Genomic DNA, 25,303 nt, shown 5'->3' on the forward strand with positions numbered 1-25,303 from the left:
CTGTAGTGCTGCATGGGGTTGCTGTGACCAAAATGCAGGACCTGGCAATTGGTTTTGCTGAACTTCATCCCATAATGGTGTCAAACTTTTAAATACAAACTTTTTTTTTTTTTTCCTGATTCCATTTCCCTATTACTGAATCAAGGCTGTTCCCAATCATACTTCCCTATGGCTAACAGATATTTCTTATGCACAGACTAAGAGATGGGTTTTTAAAGAATTAAAAATAATTTCTTATGAAGTACTGTCAGCTAAACTATTTTCTTGAATGGGATGCCCAGCACTATATTTTTCCGAAGTAGCCACAGCTGCACCAAATTTTTTAAAACATTTCATTGAGTAGATGACACGTTCTTATGAATGTACTTACTGATATATTTTTAATAGAATGCAAATCTGGAGATAAGTTACTAAGCCCATAAACAACCCATTTTTCAAATGCTGTAAGTACCCAGTGATTTGTATTAACTTCTGTAAGAAAACAAAATTTTTATTGTATTTGAAGACTCGTACAGTTTTCTAAGTAAGAAACTAGAAGCCTAAACCTAATAAGAAAAAAATAAAAAAAATAGCTAACACTGAGTCTCCAAAACTTGGCTCTATGATAAATTCATGCCTTTAAACCAAAACAGAGGAGAAACGCAAGTTAAGTACTTTATAGCATCAGATTCAAATAACATTTACATATTTGCAGCAAAAACATACTGTCACCAACTGAATTAAGTTTTCAAAAGCCAATGAGCAACAATTGTTGCTGTCAACTTGTCAAGTAAAATGAAATTAAATGAAAACTTGCATTAGCACAGAAGTAGAGGGATTCAAAAAAAAAAAAACAACAAACATGAATATGAGAAATTTAGTTGTGGGAAGTGAAGAATATTTTTGAAAATATTATGAAAGTTGTATCATGGAGATTTGAGAACAGGTGCTTTGTGAAAAAAAAACAAAAAACAACAACAAAAAAAACTAATTCCAGTGAACATAACTGTCTGTTTATTTTTATTTATGTAAATATTTAGCAGACATTATTACAGATACATAACTTTTCTTTTACATAGCAAAGTCAATCAAGTAATTACTTAAGTTAATGAACGTACCTTCTATTTCTTATTAACACAGTAACTTTCAATTAAGTTCTCCATAATTAAAATGGTAGAAAGAAAATGTTTTAATGCAGTACTGCCTTAGATTATTAATTCCTACTGTGGCAGAAAGTCATGAATCTACAAAGGCTAAAGCCAATCTTATGATAAATCCAATACTGAATTAGCACCGTATTTCATCTTGGGTATCATAACGTGAATCCAGAAGTTATCAAATGAAATCACTACAACTTCATTGGATTTTCAGGTGAAACACAGAAAAAGCAACACTTATTTTCACACAGGTGACAAAGTATTTCAAGGATCATGTTCCTAACTCCACATCAATATTAATGTAAAAGGACAAATTTGCATGCATTTGCAATAAGAAAGGCCTTATTTTATAATCAGAGGGCCTCAGTCTCTCAATAATTATTGCTGCTATGCGTAAGTACCCACTGTTAATAATCTAATCACATTTTAATGTTTAAGTAATGTTTTAATTTTAATGTTTCTTAAGATCTGTATACGATTGTGTATATTTGGGGAAAAACAGAAACCACGCTTAGTTTTTCAAGGACAGAGAAATAGGTAAAAAGAAATCAAGTACAGAATTAACAAAGCAAAATGCAGTTTTAATTTTACAGGAATAAAAACTAAAATGAATGACTAAGTTTCTGGAAATTCAGGCAACCGTGGAAGATGGTAAAGGAGCAGATATAGCCATTGCTTAATAACTGATTATATAAGGATATTCTACCAATATCACTATCTGCTAACAGCAGAAAGGCTATTATCAACAGTATTTGTATGGACGATATTTTGTAATAGAGAGTTGCTCCATGAACTGTGATATTTCAACAGATCAGTAGAGGTACTACAGATCGAAGACCACTGACAACTTCGATCAGAAGACCATATGATGAAAAAGACATGATTAAAATCTTGAGGTCTGGTAAAGATTTTAAAAAATCTGAATGAATACACATCTACAAGAAACAGAAAATCTGCAACACAGATGACAGCACCCATTTTTGTCTCAGACAAGCAATGTAGTAACCAAAAACAAAACAGAACAAAACAATATAAGCAAGCAAACTGAACCAATAGATTTCTGCAAGTTTTTATTCAATCTAAAGTCTTCATAAAGTTTATTCCTTCTCATTATCATAGGTATAAATCAGATCAAACTCCTGAAGCACATAGAAATTTGAATTACCTACTGCTCAAGTAACTGAAAACTGCTGGGCCATGTTTTTCAGTTCTATATAGAGATATGAATACAAAGTACAGTTGCAGACAAATAACCAGCTATGTGGATTTTGGGTGCATATGGAAATGAAAAACCACAAACCAAACCAAAATCAATACAACAACCTACAGAGTGTAGTGGGTTTATATGGCAAGATTTTGGTAGCAGGGGGCCATAGGGGTGGCTTCTGTGAGAAGAATCCAGAAGCTGACCCACATTAGATAAGGGCCCCACCAGTGGCCAGAGCTGGGCCAAAAAGAGATGTTGTTTGCACCTCTGTGAGAGCAGATTTAAGAAAGGAAAAGGGAAAAAAAAAAAAAAAAGCTGCACAACAGCAGCTGGGAGAGAGAGAGGAGTGAGAAACAGCCTTGAAGACACCAAAGAAAGTGAAGAAGGAGAGCAGAAGGCACTCCAGGTACTGGAGCAGAAGTTCCCCTGCAGCCTGTGGAGAGGACGATGGTGAAGCAGGTTGTCCCCCTGCAGCCCATGGACTATCACTGTGGAATAAGTTTCCTTATTCCTGTGGAGGAGCCCCAGGTGGAGCCCTGAGGGAGGCTGCAGTCTGTGGAGGACCCCTGCTGGACCAGACTCTGGGCCAGAGCTGCAGCCCATGGAGAGGAGCCCATGCAGGAGCAGGGGGTCTGGCAGGAGCTGCTGCCCGTGGGGGACTAGGTTGGAGCAGATTGCTCCTGATGGATGGACCCTGTGGTACAGAGCCATAACTGGAGCAGCTCTTGAAGAGCTGCTGCCTGTGGGAAGACTGTGCAGGATCAGTTTGGGAAGCACGGCATCCCGTGGGAGGGACCCGCACGTGGAGCAGGGAAAGAGAGTGACCGAGAAGTGCTATAGACTGACCGCAACCCCCATTCCCCTGCACCGCTTGGGGGGAGGAGGTGGAAGAGGATGGATGGGGGGAAGGTGTTCTTGGTTTCTTTCCTTCATTTCTCATTTCTCTAGCCTGTTAGTAATAGGCAATAATTTTATTTTATTTTTTTTGTCTCCCTATCTGAGTCATGATAATTGTTGAGCAATCTCCCCATCTTTATCTCAACGCTTGAGCCCTTTGCATTGTATTTCCTCTCCCTTTCCCCTTGAGGAGGGGGAATGAGAGAGTGGCTGAGGTGGAGCTTGGCTGCCTACCGGAATAAAACCATCACACAGAGAATTCGGAATTCGAGGTCAAAGTTTTCTATTACATCATTAAGAATTTTGAACACTCATACTAAATAGATAGGAATCAGCAGCAACCTATTTAAGTTGCAGATCTTCTCGAATAGAAAACATGCACTTTCTCAGTAAACATGAAATACAGCTACAGACTAGGTATCTCTAAGTTTCTCTTGTTTGACTAAGAAATTCATTATACATGTATGTGGATGAGATAGCCATACTGAATAAAATGTTCTTAAGAAAAAAATGTTTAATAGGATAAACTGATTACAGATATAGATTATAAATTACATGAAATTCATTTTATATGTGAAAGAATCCAAAAGATCTGGTTATCCAGAAGATATTCAGTATTTAATTTCTTTCTGAAAATTCAAGACAGCTATGTTGTTTTGGACTTCCTTATTATACCAGATTATTTTTAAACCAAACTGATTCAACATCTTTTGCTAATCTGTTCTATTCTGTCAAATTCCATTCCACTAAACAAAGTTGCACAGAATACATTTAATATATCCAAATAAAGAAAATTTGCAAATCACTAGGCACCATGTGCATTGACCTTCGCTCTTCCTCTGAATTTGCAGTATGGTTCATTTTAGTCAAGCTGTTGAAACATTTGTGCTATAATGCATTAAATTAAGGCAACCAGCTGTGATGTTTAATTTAAGCTAAAAGTTTATGATCTACAAATACACAATACCTTAGGGAATAACTGATATTTCATGTTACTAAACTAAATGGAGTTAAAAAATAATAATAATAATAAAATAACAACATGGTTACAAAGTTCCCCACATTTTACTTGGAACATATTTAGTCATTTAAGCTTTGGGTCTTTAAAGAGCACACGCATTCAGTCAAAAATGTATATTATAGAGAATAAATGAACTACCTTTTCTACCCTTCTCTGAATGAACAGATCTGATGCCTTCTGGTCTAATGTGCTGTTATACTGTTCCTATATTTTAGCCTTCATTATGTGCAATGGAGTTTCTCCATTTGCGAGAAAGCCAGAATTAGAAAAAGTCATTATTTATTTATTTATTTATTTTGTCATAATGCACCATTTTTAGCAGATATTTTGTCCAAGCAGATATGGTATGTAGAGCTGAATAATAATTGGAAGAAAAACAAAAACAATTTTCACAGATACAGTACATAGAGTTAAATAATTGGAACAAAACCAACCAAACAAGCAATTTTCTGTAACTATCAAACAGTCTTAAAGGAAATTTCCCTTCAACAATGTCTAAACCATTATACTGGTCTTGTCAAAGGTAATGTGTAACAGTAGAAAGATACAGCACTTTATGAATGATTGAGTAATGATGCCTTCGGAATGTTCCGAGAAGAGTATATAGAAGAGAATAAAACTAAGATACGGCTCTATATCAGATGCAACAAGTATGAAAACTGAAGTAAGTTGAAACTCGACGTTATTGTTCTAGAATAGGAACAATCTGGAACAAAGTCAGCAAGACTATTGATACATGGCAAAAAACACTGTCCATATTAACTAGCGGAATACTATGTTCATGAATGGACAACTGTTATTCTAAAAAGTGCAAGCTACAGATGTGATCGTTTATATAAAAAGAATACATAAAACATATATTCCAACTAGTAGGATGCATCAATAACTCTTACTTAGTATGTGCCTCCAGTAAATTAGAAAGCTGATTTTCACTGATACCAAGCTGTTCAAGGAGAACTCTTCAAATTTTCTTGGTTACACCTGAATTTATCCTCCTTAAGAGCCAAAACACTGACACAACATCAGCAAAACAGTAGATGAGATCTTTGTGCTTACTGCAAACCTTCCAGTCACAAGCAATGTCATGGACAGAGAGTAAAAGGCTGTGCTGTAAGGGACAAAGCTCCACCAGAAGGGTAAAATGAAGCCCTTCACATTTGTAGCATAGGATCTACATTAAGAAGGCAGCTATTGAAAAATGAACTTTATTAAATCAAGAATTTTGTAGTTTTATTCTACTTTTCTTAGTGCATCTTCCCTTATTGAAAAGGAGAATAATTCTACTACAACAAAATCTCTCTCAGAGATGTTGCTTCTACCGAAAGACTTTTTTTTTTTTTTTTGACAAACAGAATTCTCATTATTATTTTGACAAATAATGAGAAGATCCTTTAATATCCAGGAACTTCCCCAAATTTTAAATAAATTTAATTAAATTTAATTAAAAAAATATATATTCTATTTCTCTAAAATCATTTTAATCACCAGTCTCCTTTCCTACCATATTTCAATTATTCATGATTGCTGTTGGCAATTTCATCAGTCAAAGAACTGAGAAAGCAAACTATTTGAAAGGCGATTACTACTGCTTTTGTGATAAAAACTATAGAGATCTAGAGAAGGATGAAAGCAAGCCCACAATCGGCTTTCAACTGCATTTTGATACTCATGTAATCAGATGAGATATTTTGGAAAATTTGGAGATTATTTTGGAAAACTGGAGATTACCTGATACCACCTACATTTATGTTTTCTACAATATACATTTCAAAATCTTTCAGATTTAACAGGAAAAACAAAATCAACAACAGCAAACAAAAAACCTTAAAACAACTACAATAACAAAACCAACAACTTTAAAGTGAAATACTTGTGCTGAGTACTTGTCTGGATCTTCAGTAACATAATAATGAAGTGACAATCACTTAAACACTTGTATAAAAGTTTATATAAACCATATAGTATTTGTATAATTTCAAGCACACACTTTAATTCCACAGTAAAGAACAGAAATTGTGAAAAAACAAAGTACTATGTGGATGGAAGACCTTTGAAGGCAGAGACCTAATATTTACAATCTTCAACTGGCTACAGTCTTTCTCTCAACCAGACACTAGTTACAACCAAGACAGGAATAAAAACAACACCCAAAAAAACCCTATAAAATAAAGGTCCACGATAATGGTACTTAAACGCAAAGTCCTTGACAGAATTCCTTTGTTTGCCTACCAATTACTGAAGTCAGAATTTTATGTTACTCTGGTAACAATGAATTAGATCTAGTGCCTGTAAAAGTAAGCTTTAAATTCTGTTACAAGAAATCACAACATAAAGAGTTCCAAAAAGCAGAAGAAGAATCTATAATTTAAGGTTTGCAAGGGAAAACAAATAAATATTAAAAAAAAAAAAATTCAAACGTGAATTGAGTAACTTTTCTTCTGCTTTTAACTAGTTAATGATTAGCATTTCATTTCCAGTAACACTTTGCTTAATGTAAATACCAGCAAAAATTACTGAAATAACTCAATTTTATTTTTTTCCCTAAGAACTCTGAGACTTTCCAAAGACAATGAAGTCTTTAAAATTCAACCATAGCATTTTCCACAGAGCACCAAGAATGATTTCAGACTGCTGAAAATTCAGTGATTTTTCTAGCATTTTCCTCTAACGACACCAGAATAAAAGTAATAATAAAAAGGTAAATGTAAGTATGCTGAGAAAACAGCTTACTTTATTTCCATGCTGGTACTTCAGATGTGCAAGATTGCTGCTTATAGAGCTGAACTCCTGCTACTAGGAATAGGAAGTGTTCTTTCAGTTAGTGGCTTCCAATCCATGAATAGAACAGAACCTCTAACTCTGAGTACAATTGAGTTTGTACGAGTATTACTTCTTTATTATTCCAGGTTAGCAAAGTAATAAAGCTCATGTTGAACAATGGATATATACCAGAATCTTAAATTTCTTTTTCAAGTTGACCTCATCTTTTTCCCAATCTACACTGAGCATCAAGCCTCGTGGAACTTGAAGGGATAAGCATTTTAAAATGGAAAACTGTCTTTCTCATATAGAAATTATACATGTAGCACATAACTTCAGAAGTTTTCATTAAAAACATATTTTTTTTTGGTGGACTTTAAATAGCATTTGAAGATGCATTTTGCAAGAATGATGTAGTGTGTAAAATAGTATTTTCTATCAGAAACTTAGAATATTGATAGATGTACATACAGAAGACTGGATGATGATATGGAATATATAGAATCATAGATTCACAGAATGATTTGGGTTGGAAGGGACCTTAAAGATCATCTAATTTCAATTCTCCTGCCATGGGCAGGGACACTTTCCACTAAACCAGGTTGCTCTAAACTCGATCCAACTAGGCCTTAAACACTTGCAGGGACAGAGACTTCACAAATTCTCTGGGCAAACATAGGCCTTCAAGGGTCTTGGTATATGTCCAGAACTACTGTGATAATTTATTTTCCATTTTCTCTTGTGGAATAAAACCAACAAGAACAACAACAACTATGAAACAAGAAAGTTTTCTGGGAAAAATGCATCTTCTGCAACTTCTATAATACTTTAAAGAATTACCTAGCTTCTAACAAATAATTGTCACATTCTGAATTCAGCACTAAAACAGCTTGCTGACTAGAGGTTTTCCGAATGCTATCCTGTAATACATAAATTTTCTACTTTTCCACCTTCTATTTCACTTTTACTTTCTAGAAGAACAATGGTTTTCATAATTTAAAGAATTTCCTACAAATTCATGTTCACTAAGTGTGCGTGTGTAACTTTTTTTCCTACTAGTTTCCATTTTTCACAAATCAATTTGAATAAAATTCCTTGTATTCTGTTTTGATAATTATTAAATATTACCACTTAAGATTTGACCTCCCCTTTTTGGAGTAGAATGAAGCCGGAGAAAGAAGGTGGTAGAGGTGATAGTTTCCTCTAATCAGAAAGCATCTGATTAGAGGAAAATCATATCTGTTTTATCAGATCTCTAACTATATCTTTTTTATATGGCAGGGATGTTTCAGGAAAATATAAGTTCTGGTAATACTAAGTGTATAAACAAAGATTTTAGAGTAAACCCAAGTGAAAAATATTTAATCTTCTCACCATGGGCTATATTATACTCAGGACTAAAATGACTTTCACTCATAATTCATGGAATCTCTTTCTAAAACAAATTAGTGCTATGATCTAAGAAGTTTTACTTTCTATACAGTTACGTTTTTTTCCATAAATCTCAAGAAGCAAATAATTTGTAATAATGTAAAACTGGCCAACAGATGTTCTAAACACACACACATACTTACACGCACAGATTTGCAGCTTTAGAACTGTACTGCACAGAACAAATTCCTCTAAGGAAACTCCTTTTTAATCATATAGTTTCAGGACACTGCCAAGTGCTGAAGTACTGAAGCAGTTTGCACATTCAATAAGAAATCAAGTCCCACAGAAATATTGATCCTTCTCTCTTTCAAAATTCAAGCTTTGTTTATCATTAGACTTCTATTTCAGTTCAAGGGTTAATCAAACTACTTTTTAATTACAAGAAAGACTACTGTTATGTGAGTATGGAATGTTTTTTTTGAAGAGTTGTCATCACTGCAAGTTTTGTTTTAATGTTTGAAAACCCCTTTTCAAAGTCATTTATTACAAGCCACTGCAAAGTGGTTTGCCAAACAAAAACACATGGCCAAACATATAAAACACCTATCCTTCATAAGAAAAAAGATTTGAAGACTTCAGTACACTCTATTTGAAGGCTTCAGTACACTCTATTGGCCAGCCTTTCTCACTTGCTCTTTCTGTAGTTCAAGGAGACCAAGAAAGCTCTAGGAAGGAGTGAGAAACAGCTCCTTGCTCCATTAGGGACCACCTGGGAGACCTCCAGCGGGCTTCTTGGGAAGAGGGTAAAAGAAGACAGAGCACCTGATACGAGCAATATTGTTTTGCATACACAATATTGTCACTGCAAAATATAATAAACATTTCTAAGCACAGCATCATCAGCCTATAAGAGACATATCACAGTGAATTGCTAATACTGATACTTCATTCTCATCTGCAGATCTGGAGGAAGATTAAAAATGTATTGGGAGAACACATGAATACTTATGAGACATGTTAGTACATATCATTACCCGTAGAGTCAGTGTTAATTTCTTAATTCCGTATTAATAGAAGCAAGGAAATGGAAAGCGACAAAAATTAGTCATGCTGAATATTGATGGCCTTTTGGGTAGGAATATAAAGCAATATTTAAAGCATTTGCATATGTATATATATAAATAAATAATCGGTATCTAGGTTAACAGTATATTAAAAAGAAGGATTAAAAATGAATGAACTAATCAGATTTTTTTACAGTTTATAAAATATGGATAACTGCAATATTTTAGGAAATTTGCTTTGCTCATATTTAATTCTATTATGCTCAAGATCTAGAAATCTAGAAATATATTATCTACAGTCAATATAAATCTTTTTTTTTTTTCCTTTTTGTCTTACATACAATAAACAGTGAAAATACTAGAGGAATTTGATTTGTAGTTCAGTCTGCTAGACAGAGTACAGCTTTGCTTTTCTCTTATTTGGCCTCTATGAAGATCAGTGTGTTTAACTAAACCACTGACATCTCTAAATACCCAGTCACTTTGCTAATGCCCTGTCTTTACAGACTTGCTGGACAGATATATAGTGGGGTACAACACAACCAGTCTTTGGAATTGCACTCTGCAATGAGACTTTCTGAAGCCAAAATACAACACGTCATACTATTTCAGATAATGCCTACTGTTCAGATGTTTACGAACACATGGAATTGAGAGAATAGGGAAACAATTTCCAAGCACTTCAGGAATACATTTGGAAAAAAAAAAAAAAGATGAATCAAAAAAATAACTAGTTCATCTCAGACAATACTGGAAACCTTGAAAGGTGCCCTCAATGAAAATATGTTTTCTTCAGTATGCAGAGCATTAAAGAAACCCTGTAACTTGAAGACTTATCTTAACCATAGGAGAAGAATCTTGATATATGACTTGTCTGAATACAAATTTTAGAAAGATTGGCAACCTATAAATATCTATGTCATACTGATACAAAAGAGTAGCACTGCTCTGCATATCAGTGAAAAGAGACAGTTTATTACTACTTAGAAATCTGATGTTTATGTTAGAGTGATGGATGAGTTTCACATCACCCTATGAGGCATCCTTGTCTGTCCTTACTCTTCTCTCCCAAAACCCCAATGTATGGCTGTTCATTTACACTGCACCTCTTACATCCCACCTAGCACTTATATGGCCACACAATGAGCTGGATCAGCTCTTTGATACAAAAGTACACAGTATTTACTATTGTTGTATCAGTTTTCCATTATACTCACATTGACAGTATTCAGTCATTAGAAAAATGCAAAAAGCAACAGTGCAGTATTTGTCCTTTCTTACTATCTTTCCAAAGTATCTGCTACTGACTGCTAGTGGAGACAGGACACTGTATGAGACAAACCTTTCAGTTGAACCAAATGATAACTGTTCTCAGATTTTTATTAAGTTATTGTTCTTATATCCTTTTGGTTTTATGATCTGACTGAGAAAGGTGCAAGCATCAGAAGGGAGCAGGCACTACAGCTAACAATGAAATTTCAGGGAAACTAAAGCCTATTTCTGACTAAGAACTTAAACATATGTTTAATTTGAAGGTTATGCACAATTAAAATTAGAAGAAAAGCACAGTACATATTTAAATCACGTGAAATACTCAAGTGCTTTGCTGCAGTAGCAAATGACCTAGAGGAAGGTATGGGACTGCTCATAAGCTTCCTTAGTTTTCAGTTTTAGCTTAACATCTGGTTTATTATAAAGAAGAGTTTTTGCATACAATCAACTCTGTTGTTATCTTAGACTTTGGATGTTGCTTTAACATACTTTAAATATCAGTAAGGCTTATTGAACATAAACTCCAATAATTTCTGACATTTGTGTGATAGAGAGCACCAAAGTCATTAAATGAGAATATGAAATAGATTATTTTGGTTGAATATGGTTAACATAGTCATTTCACAGATGTCAGTGTACAAATAGTGTTGAGTTATTCATTTGGTATTTTATATGTAGCTTATAATATGAAAAAAAAGAAGTCTTATTTTCATTCCATGGCAATGTGTTTGGAAGCAGGTACTTCCTTTTTGGAAGAGAAATAAGCCAATACAACAAAATGTTTGCTTTTTGTCGTATGTTACAAAGCAGGCTATTTTGCTTTCTCCATGTGGATAATGAGACCTAAAATGTCAAAATGTTATTTCTCTTTAGGTTACAAGAAAGTATGAAAGTTGCGGAGATGTAAGAAATTTAAGTATCCAGAAACACGCCTGTTAGATAACTTCCTTGTGTTTCTCTACTTATCTCTCAGTGGCAAAATATATTTGCTGTCTTATTCATAATTTTATAAACTACCTTTCCCCAGTTTGCAGTAACCTTGTTATCCCTATAAGATAATAAGGACATGTTTTAATACCTCCCTAGAAAAATCAGTTTGATCAAATGTAATTCCTTGCTCCAGATACTATTTGGTAATTTATTAAACTTCCAAAATTAATAAGTCTTTAATATGGTAACTGAAAGAGATATAGCACACCTTGACCAAAATACTTTGAATTCTGATGTTTCAGCTCCTCAGAATAGTGGCTGTTGATTACTGCACATCTGCACTCTAATACAGCTAGTGTCTACTCTCAGATAGTTCCTCTCTATTGAAGTAAGGTAAATAAATAATAATCAAGTCTTCTGTGGAAAAAAATGGCAAAAGTAACATCAGGTGCTTGTATAACCATTCTAAACGTTTCTGGAAAAAAAATATTATTAATGCGTTTATTTTGATTAAAAAGAGCTACATGTATTCATATTGTTCAGTAAATAAGAAAATTTACAGTTTTATAATAGATTTCATTTCAGAATTTGTTTCCCAAGAGCTGAAACAAGGAAAAAAAAATGCCTTCATCTTTGCAAACCACAGTCAAGAATGATCCTCATAGCATTAAATACTTAACAGTCACAGAATAACCCAAAATATTTTTTTGCTGATATCAAAAGACACTAATAAAAGCTGTGTACCTTGAATGAAACATATCATCTTCAGAATCATAAAACAGAAACATCTGAACAACTGATCAACTATACCTTGATTTCCAATATATTCTTTCCCTTATTTGACTGTAAATGAACTAAATTAGTTGTCATGCATAGTTTTTCCACAATAGTTTTTTTGCGCAGAGTATGTGAAAAGATCTTAAAATGCTATGACATTTTATCACAAAAACTATCCTTAAAAATATGTCTTCTTTTCCAGTACTACTAAATGTTCTTCCTCTTTGAACTGGCAGCAAATAGCCACTGAAAGAATTTAATTCCTACATAAGAATTTAATTCCTATAAAGAATTTGATTCCTGTATTCTGTGATATATTCAGACTAATTTCTTTTAACAAGGAAATTCCTCTTCATACACAAAAAACAGTAACATTATGGGGAAAAGAACCAATTTTAACATGTTCTACTTCTTTTGCTTGCTTTGTTAGTTATCATCTCCCCCTGAAATCCCATTTGCAGTCTGGAAGTAGGAACATAGAAGATCCAAGACAGTGTGAAGAGTTCAGCAGCTTTTCAGTAGCAACTAACTAACCTGTTCCGCAGAGATGGTGTTTTAGTTAGGAAAGCAGTTTCTTACCGAAGCAGATGGACCTGCATACTGTGCATCATGGCCTTTGCTATGACTTCATTTACACTGATAAATAAGCCAACTGGTTAATTTGGGTGGCTGACATTGATACAGCTCACAGCACCATGAGAGAAGCAGTCAGCCCTTGCTGACAGAACCTGCATGTATGCATATTATACATACATGGAATATAAAGTAACATCAGTTAATTTTACATCATATATTAGTTTGCTGCTGTAGGTAGAAGTCAGATGCACTCAGCAGATCCAGTATCCTTTAGAGACTTCTGCACACTCACAGTGCAATAAAAATTCTGCTGCAAACACCATTCCACTCAAAGAGCAAGCTCTGCTGGCATAAGAGATTTTGACTCAAGGTAAATGGATCCAAATTAGGATTTCTGTTATATAAAATTAAGTTTAATAATTTTATAGGGAAGAGAAACTGTAGGAGCACAACAAAGTTTCAAAGCAACAATACCCTCTGAATTGCAAAACACATCTCAAAGGGTTTAAGGGTACATCAATTTGGACTTTAATTCACTGTACTAGATGCGTAGACCTGTAGAAGCATGAAGGTTGCAGTCTAATGCAGTTTTTATTCTTTAACTCCATAATCATGGTCTTTCGACTTGTGGAGTTTGGTCATAAATATCTCCAGTAATCTCCAGATATGGGTATAGTTTAATAATATTTCTTTATAATGCTTTCTACACTAATAAAGAAAAAGAAATGCATTTGTGAGCATTAAAGCAAACATTTATGAAATTATCTCAAAAATAAGACTCTAATGTTTTACACATTAAATTAACTGTTGGAACAGTGTGAGGATAGTCGGCTCTGCTTAGTAACAAGTGGCTAAATGGAAAATGTCACTTAATGGGAAGACAATTTTCTATCCCACTAACTCAGTTTGCAGTAATTCAGTACCACTGTATATATTTAATATCAATTGTCATTAACAATATCCCATTTAATGTCAGTTGAAAAATCACAAGTTTCCTGGCTTGTGGTAGTACTTAACTTAATGCTAGGTATTATATGCTACAGAGATATCTTTTTCAGCCTCTCAGTAAAACGTAGAGTCTATTCATGATTTCATTGAAGTTTTTTCATTTCAGTGAAATATTATTTGAAACAACAACTTCAAAGGACAGGACTGAGAAAAGCAATATATGATGATAATGCCTCTGTAACTATATTTCTAGTTCAAGAGCTGGCAATTAGTAATCCTGTATCACAGCAAAAATAAATACATAAATAAATAAATCCTATAACAATTACTTAATATTTTATCTGGTTTCCTTACCAGTCTTCAGCAAATCCCACCACAGAACCACACTCTTCAACTACTTGTTCACCCCTAGCTCCCTGCATAAAAGCACTAGAATTCAGTAGATTTCGCTTTCTCTACTTGTAAAATAAGAATACTTTTTTCCTTTTTAGTGTTTAAGATGCGGAGCGAGTTTGCACTACCAACCCATGTCATAGGTAAGAAAAAAGCTGGAAAATCTGCAATTCTTTCAAGGTGCTCTATGTTCACCTTACTCAACCTTGCATAATTTAAATATTTTTAAAGTAGCCAGTTTCAAGAAAAATGAAATATTGAGAAAACATACCATTGAGTTAGCAGCATCCAACACATGGGGAACAGAGAGAAAACTTTAATTTTTCCTTAACCTTTTGTAAAAAGAAATAACTCACAACTACATGAGCCCACCAGCACCATCACCTTTAAATGATAACAATATGACAGTTTGAAGACTGAGCCTATTTCATTTAATTTTATAAAGGCTAATATGAATTCTCATAATATGTGTATTTCAAATATATTTCTGTGTTCTTAAAGCACATAAGAAATGAAATGACTGTGTTTTGAAGCCTTTCCCAAAACATGTCCTCCTAAGACTATCACTAAGGTCTATGTGTAAAAAATATACATAGGTCTTCCAGTGACACAGCATTTTGTAATGAACAGAACAACTGTGTCCTAAGACACAAGTGATTTCACTTTCTTCATAATCAAATGTTTCTAATGGTTGAGAAAATGTTAAGCTAAATCCTTGACTATGCTCCAGAGCCTGACTTCCCATTTTAGAACTGTGAATCATGCAGGAAGACCAAAACTTTGACTCCACCACCTCTCTGGGAAACCTTTGCTAGTTTTCTGTCAGTAAAGTGCTGCCTGATGTTCAAACAGAAGCTCTTGTGTTTCAGTTCGTGCCTATTGCTTCTTGTCCTGGCACAGGGCACCACTAAAAAGTGCCTGGCTCTGTCTTTTTCACTCCTCCTTCCCCCCCCCCCCCCCCCCCCCCTTTCAGGAATTTATACACATTGATAAGATCCTCTCTGAGTTTTCTCTTCTCCAGGCTGAATAGTCCCAGCTCTCTCAGGCTCATCTCACAGGAGATGTGCTCTAATCCATTAACCATCTTGGTGACCCTCTGTTGAACCAGTATATTCAGTATATAACCCCCAGTATATCCAGGTCTTAAAGAGATTGCTCAGTTAGCAACTCAAAGACCGAAGATGGCATTTACACTTGTCCCAATCCCTAATATAAGTATCCCAAATCAAAACTAAGCAATGATTGGTTATTCAAGGTCTTGGTTTAATTTATTGTTTCTGCTTAAGATCTGAACATATGTATTCTCCAATTTATACTAAACAGCACTTATTCTACACACAGCATCACTTTTGGAATTAAGCATTGTTCAGTATAAGCACAGAAATCAGAATTTGGCTCCAGTTTTGAGAAATGTAAACAGAACAAAGATACAAAAGATCTATTTAATCAATGTACACAGAGGAAATGCACAATGAGAAACAACACTGATACTGGTAGAAGGCAGAGCTATTTGAATGAAATGGAGTTTAAATGGGAGCAGAGCCCCATCATTACCACAAAATAGCAGTATAAATCTTTTCCACAGCAAATTTCTCTTCTTTGTATCTGTAATCACACAGGAAAAATCTGACCTAATCAAACAGAATTTTTGTCATCAACTTCTAGAAGTGACTGGTATCTCCTGTCGGAAACTGTAGAACTACTGAGGTTTTTAATATGATGAATCATTCCGAAATAATCAGAGAGAACTGAACGAATTCTGTGCTAGTTCATTGATTAACAGCAAAATTTTATGCTATCACCCCATATTCAAGGTCCCATTCTCTCCTTAGATCTACACTGATGATATCACAATAGCATGAATGCAAGAATAATGCAACTAGCTGAATTTTTATAAACTGATTAGATGCTGTAAGGAAGGAATATTTATGTATTTTTTTTTCTTTCAGGGATTTACAGTCAATGAAAAGCGGCAAAACATGGAGTTAATTTCAACCACCTCTTACAGAAAGAAGGAAAGTTTAGAACACCAACAGAGCATTTTATAACCTTTATTTCTTCAAATATAGAAGAGAAAAATACTTTCAGTGCTTACTGAATTTATACATCATGTGATGAAGTTATGCAAATAATCCATTTCAGTTCACCTTAAGAACTAAAACCAACCACATATGGGACTATATCTAAGTGGCTCATCTAAGAAGCATTTGAGTACATCCAATGCATATCATAGCCCCAGGAGAAAAATCATCATTTTTTAGTCTTTTGACAGAAGTGCAATTTCACTTTATTCTATGATACATGCTTCCAAATGTAAGACCATACCCATACCATTTAGTTCACAAAAGAAGTCACCAAAAATCTGAACCAGCCAAGGGATGTATGCACTTCGACATTTGAGTTCAGACAGGGTTTCAAAATGAAAATTCCCAATTAAATGAGAACTCCCATTGTGGTTCATACCAGTTAATGGACCCTCAGCATATGAACTCAGCTCCTGTCAGATAAAACTGAATCAAAATATGTTTTTGAGCAACACACTCAGTGCTCGTCAACTCTTAATGAGGGCCCAGTCCAGAGGATGAGATTTAGGAGTAAACCCTCAGGACACTGCAGGTGGATACAGGATCAACAGAACCAGCTGTTAACAAAATTCAGATCCATTCATACTGATGCTGGCAAATGCTACTTGATAGTACAGAAACAAACATTTAGAGACTCATAACAAACATTTGACTCATGACATAAGCAATACAGACAACTTATCAGGCTACAAATCACTGTTCTAGTAACACAGAATTTTACTGTTAATCTATTTTACTGTTACACTAGCACAGACTCTGAGAAAAAAATAAAAATAAATAGTGATGTTGAAGTTAATTCTGAAAAATTCAAAGAACTTTAAACTGAAAAAAAAAGATTTTTTTTTTTTTTACTTTGAATTTAACCCCATTTCTGACTGATAAATTATTTCTGTTCTGAAACAAGACAAGTTTGAATCTACATATTTCCCTTTTTGAGACTTTCAGGACAATTTTAACAAAAAGTTAATGTGTGTTAATTTAGTCATAAAAGTGAAATCAAAGGTTCTTAAAACCACTAGATCTGCATTGCCGACTTGGAGGTACTCTTCTGGATTTTCATCTGAGCAAATTCAAAAGCTAGCCTTGCTCTCACAAATGTTCTAAAAGAAAAGTTCATTTAAGAAAAAAGTTGCTTGATGTGTAATGGATGGCCTTACAGAAGAATCTCAATACTCCATTAGTTCTTCCTAGTCCTACTTGAAATGAAAATGAGCTATTCCAAAAACCCAACAAACAAAAACACAAATATTTTTCAATAAATATTATTTGCTCCATGAAGGGTTGCACAGAAATTTTTTAGAATCTATGTATCTTGACAGCAGGGAGATAAAACATCAGTTTCACTTCTAGAAGTCAGCTATAGAAAAGTACTAAACCCTTGTGGGACTGCACGCAAAAAGCCTAGTGCTGCCGAGATTTCACCCCTATTGAAGTTCATACAGTGGTTTAAGTGTAATACAATACCATTATATTTAATGGTATTTTAAAAGAATGGTCTGAATGACATGGTATATTCTACTTTTTTTTTTTCTTTACCAAAATGAATAAAAATTTGTGTTAAATAGACTGCAGGGGCGTCTCAGATGATCATTTGGAACTCTGTCTTCTAAAGCTTAAAGGGTAATGTACTGTTTTAAACCCCTGTGACACCACGTCGCACATCTCTCCATACTGAGCTAGCTTTATATCTCTCTGGGTACTCATTACAATATATTCTGTATATATACACAAAACACCCTGTCTGTTAAAGTATAAAATTGCACTTTGCTCTTGGTGTTTAACTGTCTCTGCCCCGAGAGGAAATACATATATTTCTTTCTTTGACAGTAAAATTGTAGACCACCAAATTCATAAATATAATGATACAGTTTTGGCAGGGTGAGACTCCTTTGGATGACCATGGAAAGTGAGAGATACAAAAGAGCATAAACTCTTTTTTTCTTTAATTCTCATTCATCTCCTCTATGCCTGGGTAGACATAATACAGAAGTATATATACAACTATAATACCCCATCATCAAGAGAGTCAGCAATAAAAGGGGTGTCCAATTACTTTTCTCAGAAACAAATTACCTACTATACTTAGGTTTTTGATAACTCCTCTGTCAAAAGTCACATATTCTGACTTGATAAAACATTTTTTCAGAACAACAGAAACATACTTGCAAGCTGATGCAAGTGCCTAAAAAACCACTGGAAGTCATTTCCTACCTAAGTTTTGCTAGAGCTTAAATGTTTTTTAATGCACTTCTGATTCCTCTGTGTGACAAAAATATTACAGGATTCACAGCACTTGCAGTGAAAGAGGCAGTAATAATCACCTCCAACAGATGACTGTGAATAGAAATGAAAGTTTCTCTAGGATTCAAGCACTTTTTTTTTTTTTTTTTTTTCAAATCTTCCCTAAAGGCCATCTATCATTCTGGTTGATTTTGTGACTGTAATTTCATAGCTTCTATCATGTACTTCAGTTACCATAAACCAAAAAAGTTTCACAGAACAAGAAGGATTACTAACCTTCCAAATAATACTATTCTTTCTTCATTTTTACCATGTGAACACTGTTGTTATTTCACTTCAGAATGATTGTTTTTTAATTTTCTACACAAATAAAGGTGGGGGGGGGGTGTGCATGTGAGATGGCAGGTGCCATTGTCAGCTTTTTTTTTTTTTTTTTCCAGGCTGCTGTTAGACGTACAACCTCTTTCTTTTGCTTATGTTTCAGGAGGTCACAGCACTAATCATAGGAAGACACGCAACTTAGGTAACATTAGCCTTTTTTGCACTCCTCTGTTTACAGTTCAGTACACAAATCTTCCTTAAAGTGCACAATCTTATCTAAGAAACAACAAAGTAAGCTGCAAACAATCTTTATATGTCAAGTATTACACTAATATACCTGTCTATCAAAGCATGTTATTAAGTAAATGAAACATTCTATTATTCAACAAAATGGATACTTACACTCCTCCCCTCTAGGCCTTCCATGACAGGACATGCTGTAAATCAGCAAGGCTCATCAGCACATCAAGTAGCTACACTTTTGTGCATCAGCTAAAGACATAGGTCTTATTGACAGATAAATCATGAGAGGAAATGAGAGCTTTCCTTCCTCTTCTCATTTCACATGGAAGTTTTGCACAGAAAAAGGGTATATCAACTCTGATTTCAGTCTCAAATATGTTCAGTCTTGCACTGAAAAATTAATAGGTTTTTGCTTTGCCATGGAGAGGATATTTGTTAACTGTAGTTTGAAGAGAAGAATGGAGTTAAAAGTTATAGTACAATGTAGAAACTACAACATTTCATTGAGTGACTACAGGGTTATGGAATGTTGTTATTCTATGTTGTATTTACTCATGTAAGTGTATACAAGTACAAAGACTCTAACAATACAAAACACAAAAAAGATTCCAACAATTAATACAACTACGAAAAATAGATGAGAAAATCCTAACAAAACGTAAAATAACTGGGGTGGACACTTCCTTAATATTCTTCATCAATAAACATTTGTAATCATACAGCCTGAAGTCATTAACAAGAAAACTGATCAAGAAATGCTAGGTATTCACAAAGCTAAACTCATGCAGCCTGCAAGTGTAAGTAAGGACCTTTATTAAGACCCCTTTGAAAGATGTTGTTCCATAGGTTAGACATATGGTACCATATAGTTATGTAGAAATGTTCAGTTAACTAAATGAGCTAAGTTTTATTAATATTTTATTTTATGCTTTTAGTGTGCACTAGTGTAAGTATATTTTAAAAGGATACATAAAAGTCCTCTCCCTGTACACTAGTAGCCACTTGGGCAGGAGGCAGCTACTCTTCTAGGAAAGGTTCATAACTTCCTTATCTTTCTAAACAAACTTATTTCTGATAAACTTCATTAGCCTGAGATGTCCTTTCGTTAATTATCTTATATGCTAAGTCCAAAGATAATTAAACTACATAGCATTCTGTGCAAATAGATCGTCTATACTGATCACTAAAATTATAACAGCAGGACATAACCTATCAGTATGCCTATCTATGCATACTAAATACAATGGTTATTAAAAAAAAAAAGTTATGTCACAAAGAACGTACAAATTTCAAAATTTGGGTTAGTCAAAGCAGTGGAAAAAAAGTGAGAAAAAAAATAAAAGGAATGTGAAGAGGGATCCCATAAGTCCTATTTTAAAAAGAAAGAGTGATTGTCTCATTGTTACATCCAGTTGGTGCACCATGGAGAAACTTGGGCCCCCTCTTCTCACTTCAACACGTTACATGGTCCCATGCAGTGCCAAAATTCTGAGCTGGAATCACTCAGAAAAACATACACTGGTACGTCTTCCACTTCCTCTTTCTCATTTTTGTATCATTTCATCTACTTGCAATTTTTTTTTACTGTCACATAGCCTTTACATGAAAAATATTTGTACATACACTTTTTTTTCATAAGAGACCTATTCTTAAAATTATGTCTTATTTCCTTAAAGATATATCCTATTTCAACATCGTATACTGTACTTACTCAGGCTACCCCTAAGGTTCAGTTAAACAGAGACCATGCTGGATTCTCAGGTCAGGTCCAAAGGATACCTTCTAATTCACATGATATTCTCACAGACTGATGTGTATGTATACATATATATGAACTTTATTCCATTTTACATACAGGCAAAGCAGTAGATAAAGGAGAATACAGGTCTGTCCTGAGTCTTCCTTTTTCCGTTATTTATTTTAAATATGCGAATCTATCTAGAGATGGAATCACTACAGTATCTGGTAAAAAATTTGTTGTGATGGTAGTTTCTAAGAGACGTTAGTGACTCAGTCTCAGAATTTAACATTAACCTGGATTGTTGGCATCTTTCCCAGGTGATTAAGAGTTATTTGCACCTCATCCACTAATGTGAAAATATTATTCAGCAATGTATCCCACATAGTCTTGATTCTTTATCCTGGCCTGAATCCAGATTTTAAAATTTCTTATAAGTTCCTACTTTCTTATAAGTTATTCTTATTTTTCTTATAAGTTTTTCTTATAAGTTCTTATTTTCTATAAGTTCCTAAATAACAGTTTGACATCAGATACAATTAGAAGACATGCTAGGAGTCGGATAACTAACTAGATTTTCTGGGCAAGACACATAGGAAAGAAGAATTGTGTTTTTAATAAACAGAGAGCTGCTTAAAATATGAAAATGTTAATAAATAATAAAAATCTAGGATTTATGTTCAGACTCTTAAATCAGAAAGATTTAAGAAACATTTTCCTATTATCTATAGATTCTAGAATTTTTTAAAGACATAATCTTTTGCCAATCTGTCGGAGTTCTTCCTTTCTGTGTAGACAGATAATACGATGTGCATGTAACATGCACTTTCCTGATTCCCTACAAGTTATGTATGTTTTGCATTTCCCAGTTTATCATCACCTTGCTAGTTAGGATCTCCTTCCTTTCCTCTCTGTCTTCTTATTTGATTTTGCAGAAGATAAAAAAAAAAAAAAGTTCAGTCATAACAATATATGTGAAAAAAAGCCTTCTTGCCGGATGCTACTTACATTTTTCTGGCTAAGCAAAATGGTCCACATTTTAAGAGCCAAAAAATCAAAAGAAACACACACATGCTACTAACTCCAATTTGACAATTAAAGATCAAATAGTACTAGTGAAGATGTCTCAACAAGCTACTGCAGGATAGAAGGCAAGGCATCATTCTAGTGATTCTGAACTGAAGGGAGATAAAAGCAAACATCTTTGTCCCTTAGGAACTGAATTCCATTTCCATAAATTAAAGAAGATGCAACAAAATAAATTCCATGGAATGACAGAAACTGATCTAGTCTTGCTTACTCACACTGGCTAGTAAGGATCATTTGCATAGCAAGTTCTGTAAGCTGAGTACATCTATGTTTGCAGTGGTCTTAGAAAATAGGCCTATTGACAATATAGAAAATCCCCCATCCTCTTTACAAAACCCTTCCTTCAAAATCTATAACTCTGCTTTTGCAAATAGCATAATAAATATGCATCTTAGCTGAGCAACAATGAGCTCTCCCACTGCTTTAGATCATCCTTTAATTGCACCATTTTTTATTTTTCCAGCCTATTAACCTGAACTCCTCCAGATAAACAGCAAATATGCTGATACAAGTTCACAACACAACAGTATATTTATTCCTTCTCATCACCATCAGGATTAGTATAATAGATACACTTGTTCTTTCCAAAACTGTAATGAGACAGAACACTGTTGCACAACTAGCAATGTTTGGTGAAACACTCATTTGTAAGCTGGAGCACAAATAACACACTGAGAAAGTCTGGCCATAGTCAGTGAATTCTGATAAATAATACAGCCTGCTAACTCTATTACTCTTCTGGTAAATCATGAGAGCTCCCTTTGAGAAAAACAATATAATCTGTAAGTCAAATTGGGAAACGTAAGACAAATGTCATGCATTATTGCCAGAAAACTCCGAAATATGTTAAGTACATTTCAAACATATTGAATAATTCATAAACAATAGCTCCAGAAAAAAAAAAAAAAAAAAAGGAAGAAAAAAGAAATATTTTCGCTTTATATTTTGTGCTGAACAAAGACTGGTAAGCACCAGTTTATTGCTTTTTATTGTATTAGGTATCCAAAGCAACCTAATGAGAAAATACTCAGAATTTAATACCCCAGGGGAAAATAAACAAATAAATAAATAAAATAAATGTATAACGTGTGAGATTAAGTCAATTTAGTATTAACCACTAACTTATTTTCTTTTCCTTGTGATTTAAAAGTAGTATGTGGTTAAAAGCTAGTAAGATCATTGTCTTTAATTTGATTTTCTGGTGATGATCATATATTACCTTATTTTCTTCTAAACTGAGGTATAAAGGAGTGTAACAGCTCATCCAGCTAAATGATCAAAGAAGCTAAAATATGAAAAGAGATTACTTAAGTAATATATTTTTAAAAGTAATTTATCAATGAAAGTACAATTTGTAAGCTAACTTTCTGGTATGAGCCTAGTCAGGTTTTTGTGTATAGTCTTGTAATATGCTTCCTTTCTGAAGGGTGATGAATCATGGAATGGCTCGGGTTGGAGGGGACCCCAAAGATAATCTAGTTCCAACCCCCCTGCCATAGGGCAGGGATGCCACCCACTAGATCAGGTTGGCCAAGACCCCATCCAGCCTGGCCTTGAACATCTTCAGGGATGGGGAATCCAAAGCATTTGGATAGTCTGTCTCACCAAAACTCCAGTTTAAATGCTTTGCCACAGAATCCATCCCCTTCTGGGACAGTGTCAAATGCACTGCAGCTGAACATTGGCCAGAATACTGAGCTTGAAAATAGTAGAACTAGAAACTGGAAACAGGCATCAAGTCCACCTTCTCAAACTGTGGATGAAATATGCACAGGACAACAAAATAATTGTACATTGTGCATTGATTTTTAAAGAAAGGAAGAGGGAACAATATTTCAAAAGACAAAGGAAGATGAAGGAAATCAAAATAGCAGAAACAAGACCTAGAATTGCAAATGTAGAACACAAACGTAGAAGAGCTGGATGGAAGAAAGAGACTTGGAACTGCATCCAAAGCCTACCTCTTTCTGACACAAAAACTGTCAGATTTCTACTGTGCACAAGAAAATCACATTTTATATAAAATCTGCTAAAAATATATCACCAATTCCAGGACATATGTAAAATCAGCATCCTTTTCTTCCATCTGTGGTGTAAATGCCTGAAGTAACTAGGAAAATAAAACTAACATTCACACTTTTAAGGAAAAGGTACAGCATTGAAGAGGCTTTCAGGGTAGGGCATAACTGCATTACCTGAGCATTCCCTAGGCTCCCAACCTTAGATGCTATCGCGCTGGGGAAACTTGGTGTGCTAGCTCTAAGGAACAGCACGGAGCGGAGAGTGGAGTGGAGACACCACGGCTAGGCTCTCTAATCAGGTGGGGCCTCGATTGTTCTTGTGCACAAAGATGCACTTTTTGCCACCCTGAGCCAAAGACCTGTCATGTTTTCACAAATGCTGTACCCTAGTGTACTTTTTGCTCATTATAGTATCATTATAATACCAAAACACACCTCCATCCCAAAAGCTACCCGCCTCCAAGGTGCGACCACCCCTCACTGAGCATGCGCTCTGAATTTCTCGGAGCCTATTACTTTAAACGGAGACGGGAAAACTTTACACCAATCATAACTAAGATATGCTTGACTAGAGCCACTCAAGCTCCACCTAAAAGATAGAAAATAATATAAATTGGCCCGAGAGAGAGGGGATGTTAGGGAAGATACCATCGTCAGGGGAGATACCATCCCGAGGACATACAACATCCTTAGGACCTCCTGACTCCTGGGATCAGTCGACGGGCTGAGCCTCTCTTCCCCCCCCATTGGGACGCCTTTGGGTGAGATCTGAATATTTGCTTATAAATCTCTATAGAGTCTTTGATTCTTTTAACGCGTTTATTTCTAGGCTGCGCACCTGGAACACCTATAGCACCTGGAACACCTATAGCACCTGGAACACCTATAGCACCTGGAACACCTAGAACCCGCACCTAGAACCCGCACCTAGAACCCGCGCCTAGAACCCGCGCCTAGAACCCGCGCCTAGAACCCGCGCCTAGAACACCTGTAACACCTGTGTATTTCATGCATACTAGCTTGCTTTTGCAGATAGTCACTATCACCGGCAATCCAAAAGAACCTGATTATCTGTTGCTGTAATAAACCATACTTGATTGCATTGTGATAGCTCTCATTAATGCAACTAGGGTGAGGGTGGTTATCCGTGATAGTTCAGTGTTCTGAATCTAACCAGACCCCCCAGACGGTTAATGCATTGTTGGTGAATG

General features: G+C 34.8%; 1 protein-coding gene across 10 annotated transcripts in view; it reads right to left on the reverse strand.

The window, feature by feature from the left end:
* Positions 1-25,303, reverse strand: part of CCSER1 (coiled-coil serine rich protein 1) — a 682,619-nt gene that overhangs the window by 240,063 nt on the left and 417,253 nt on the right. Inside the window, exon 9 of one of the 10 annotated variants that reach the window (XM_027455720.3) lies at positions 13,288-13,356. The exons of the other annotated variants lie outside the window; for them this stretch is intronic. Within the exon in view, the coding sequence (XP_027311521.2) occupies positions 13,303-13,356 (54 nt within the window). The 3' untranslated portion in view covers positions 13,288-13,302. Of the gene's footprint in view, positions 1-13,287; positions 13,357-25,303 lie in introns of those variants that run through there. 10 annotated transcript variants of the gene reach the window in all.

This window comes from Anas platyrhynchos, chromosome 4 (assembly GCF_047663525.1).
Source record: "Anas platyrhynchos isolate ZD024472 breed Pekin duck chromosome 4, IASCAAS_PekinDuck_T2T, whole genome shotgun sequence".
Classification (NCBI taxonomy): domain Eukaryota; kingdom Metazoa; phylum Chordata; class Aves; order Anseriformes; family Anatidae; genus Anas; species Anas platyrhynchos.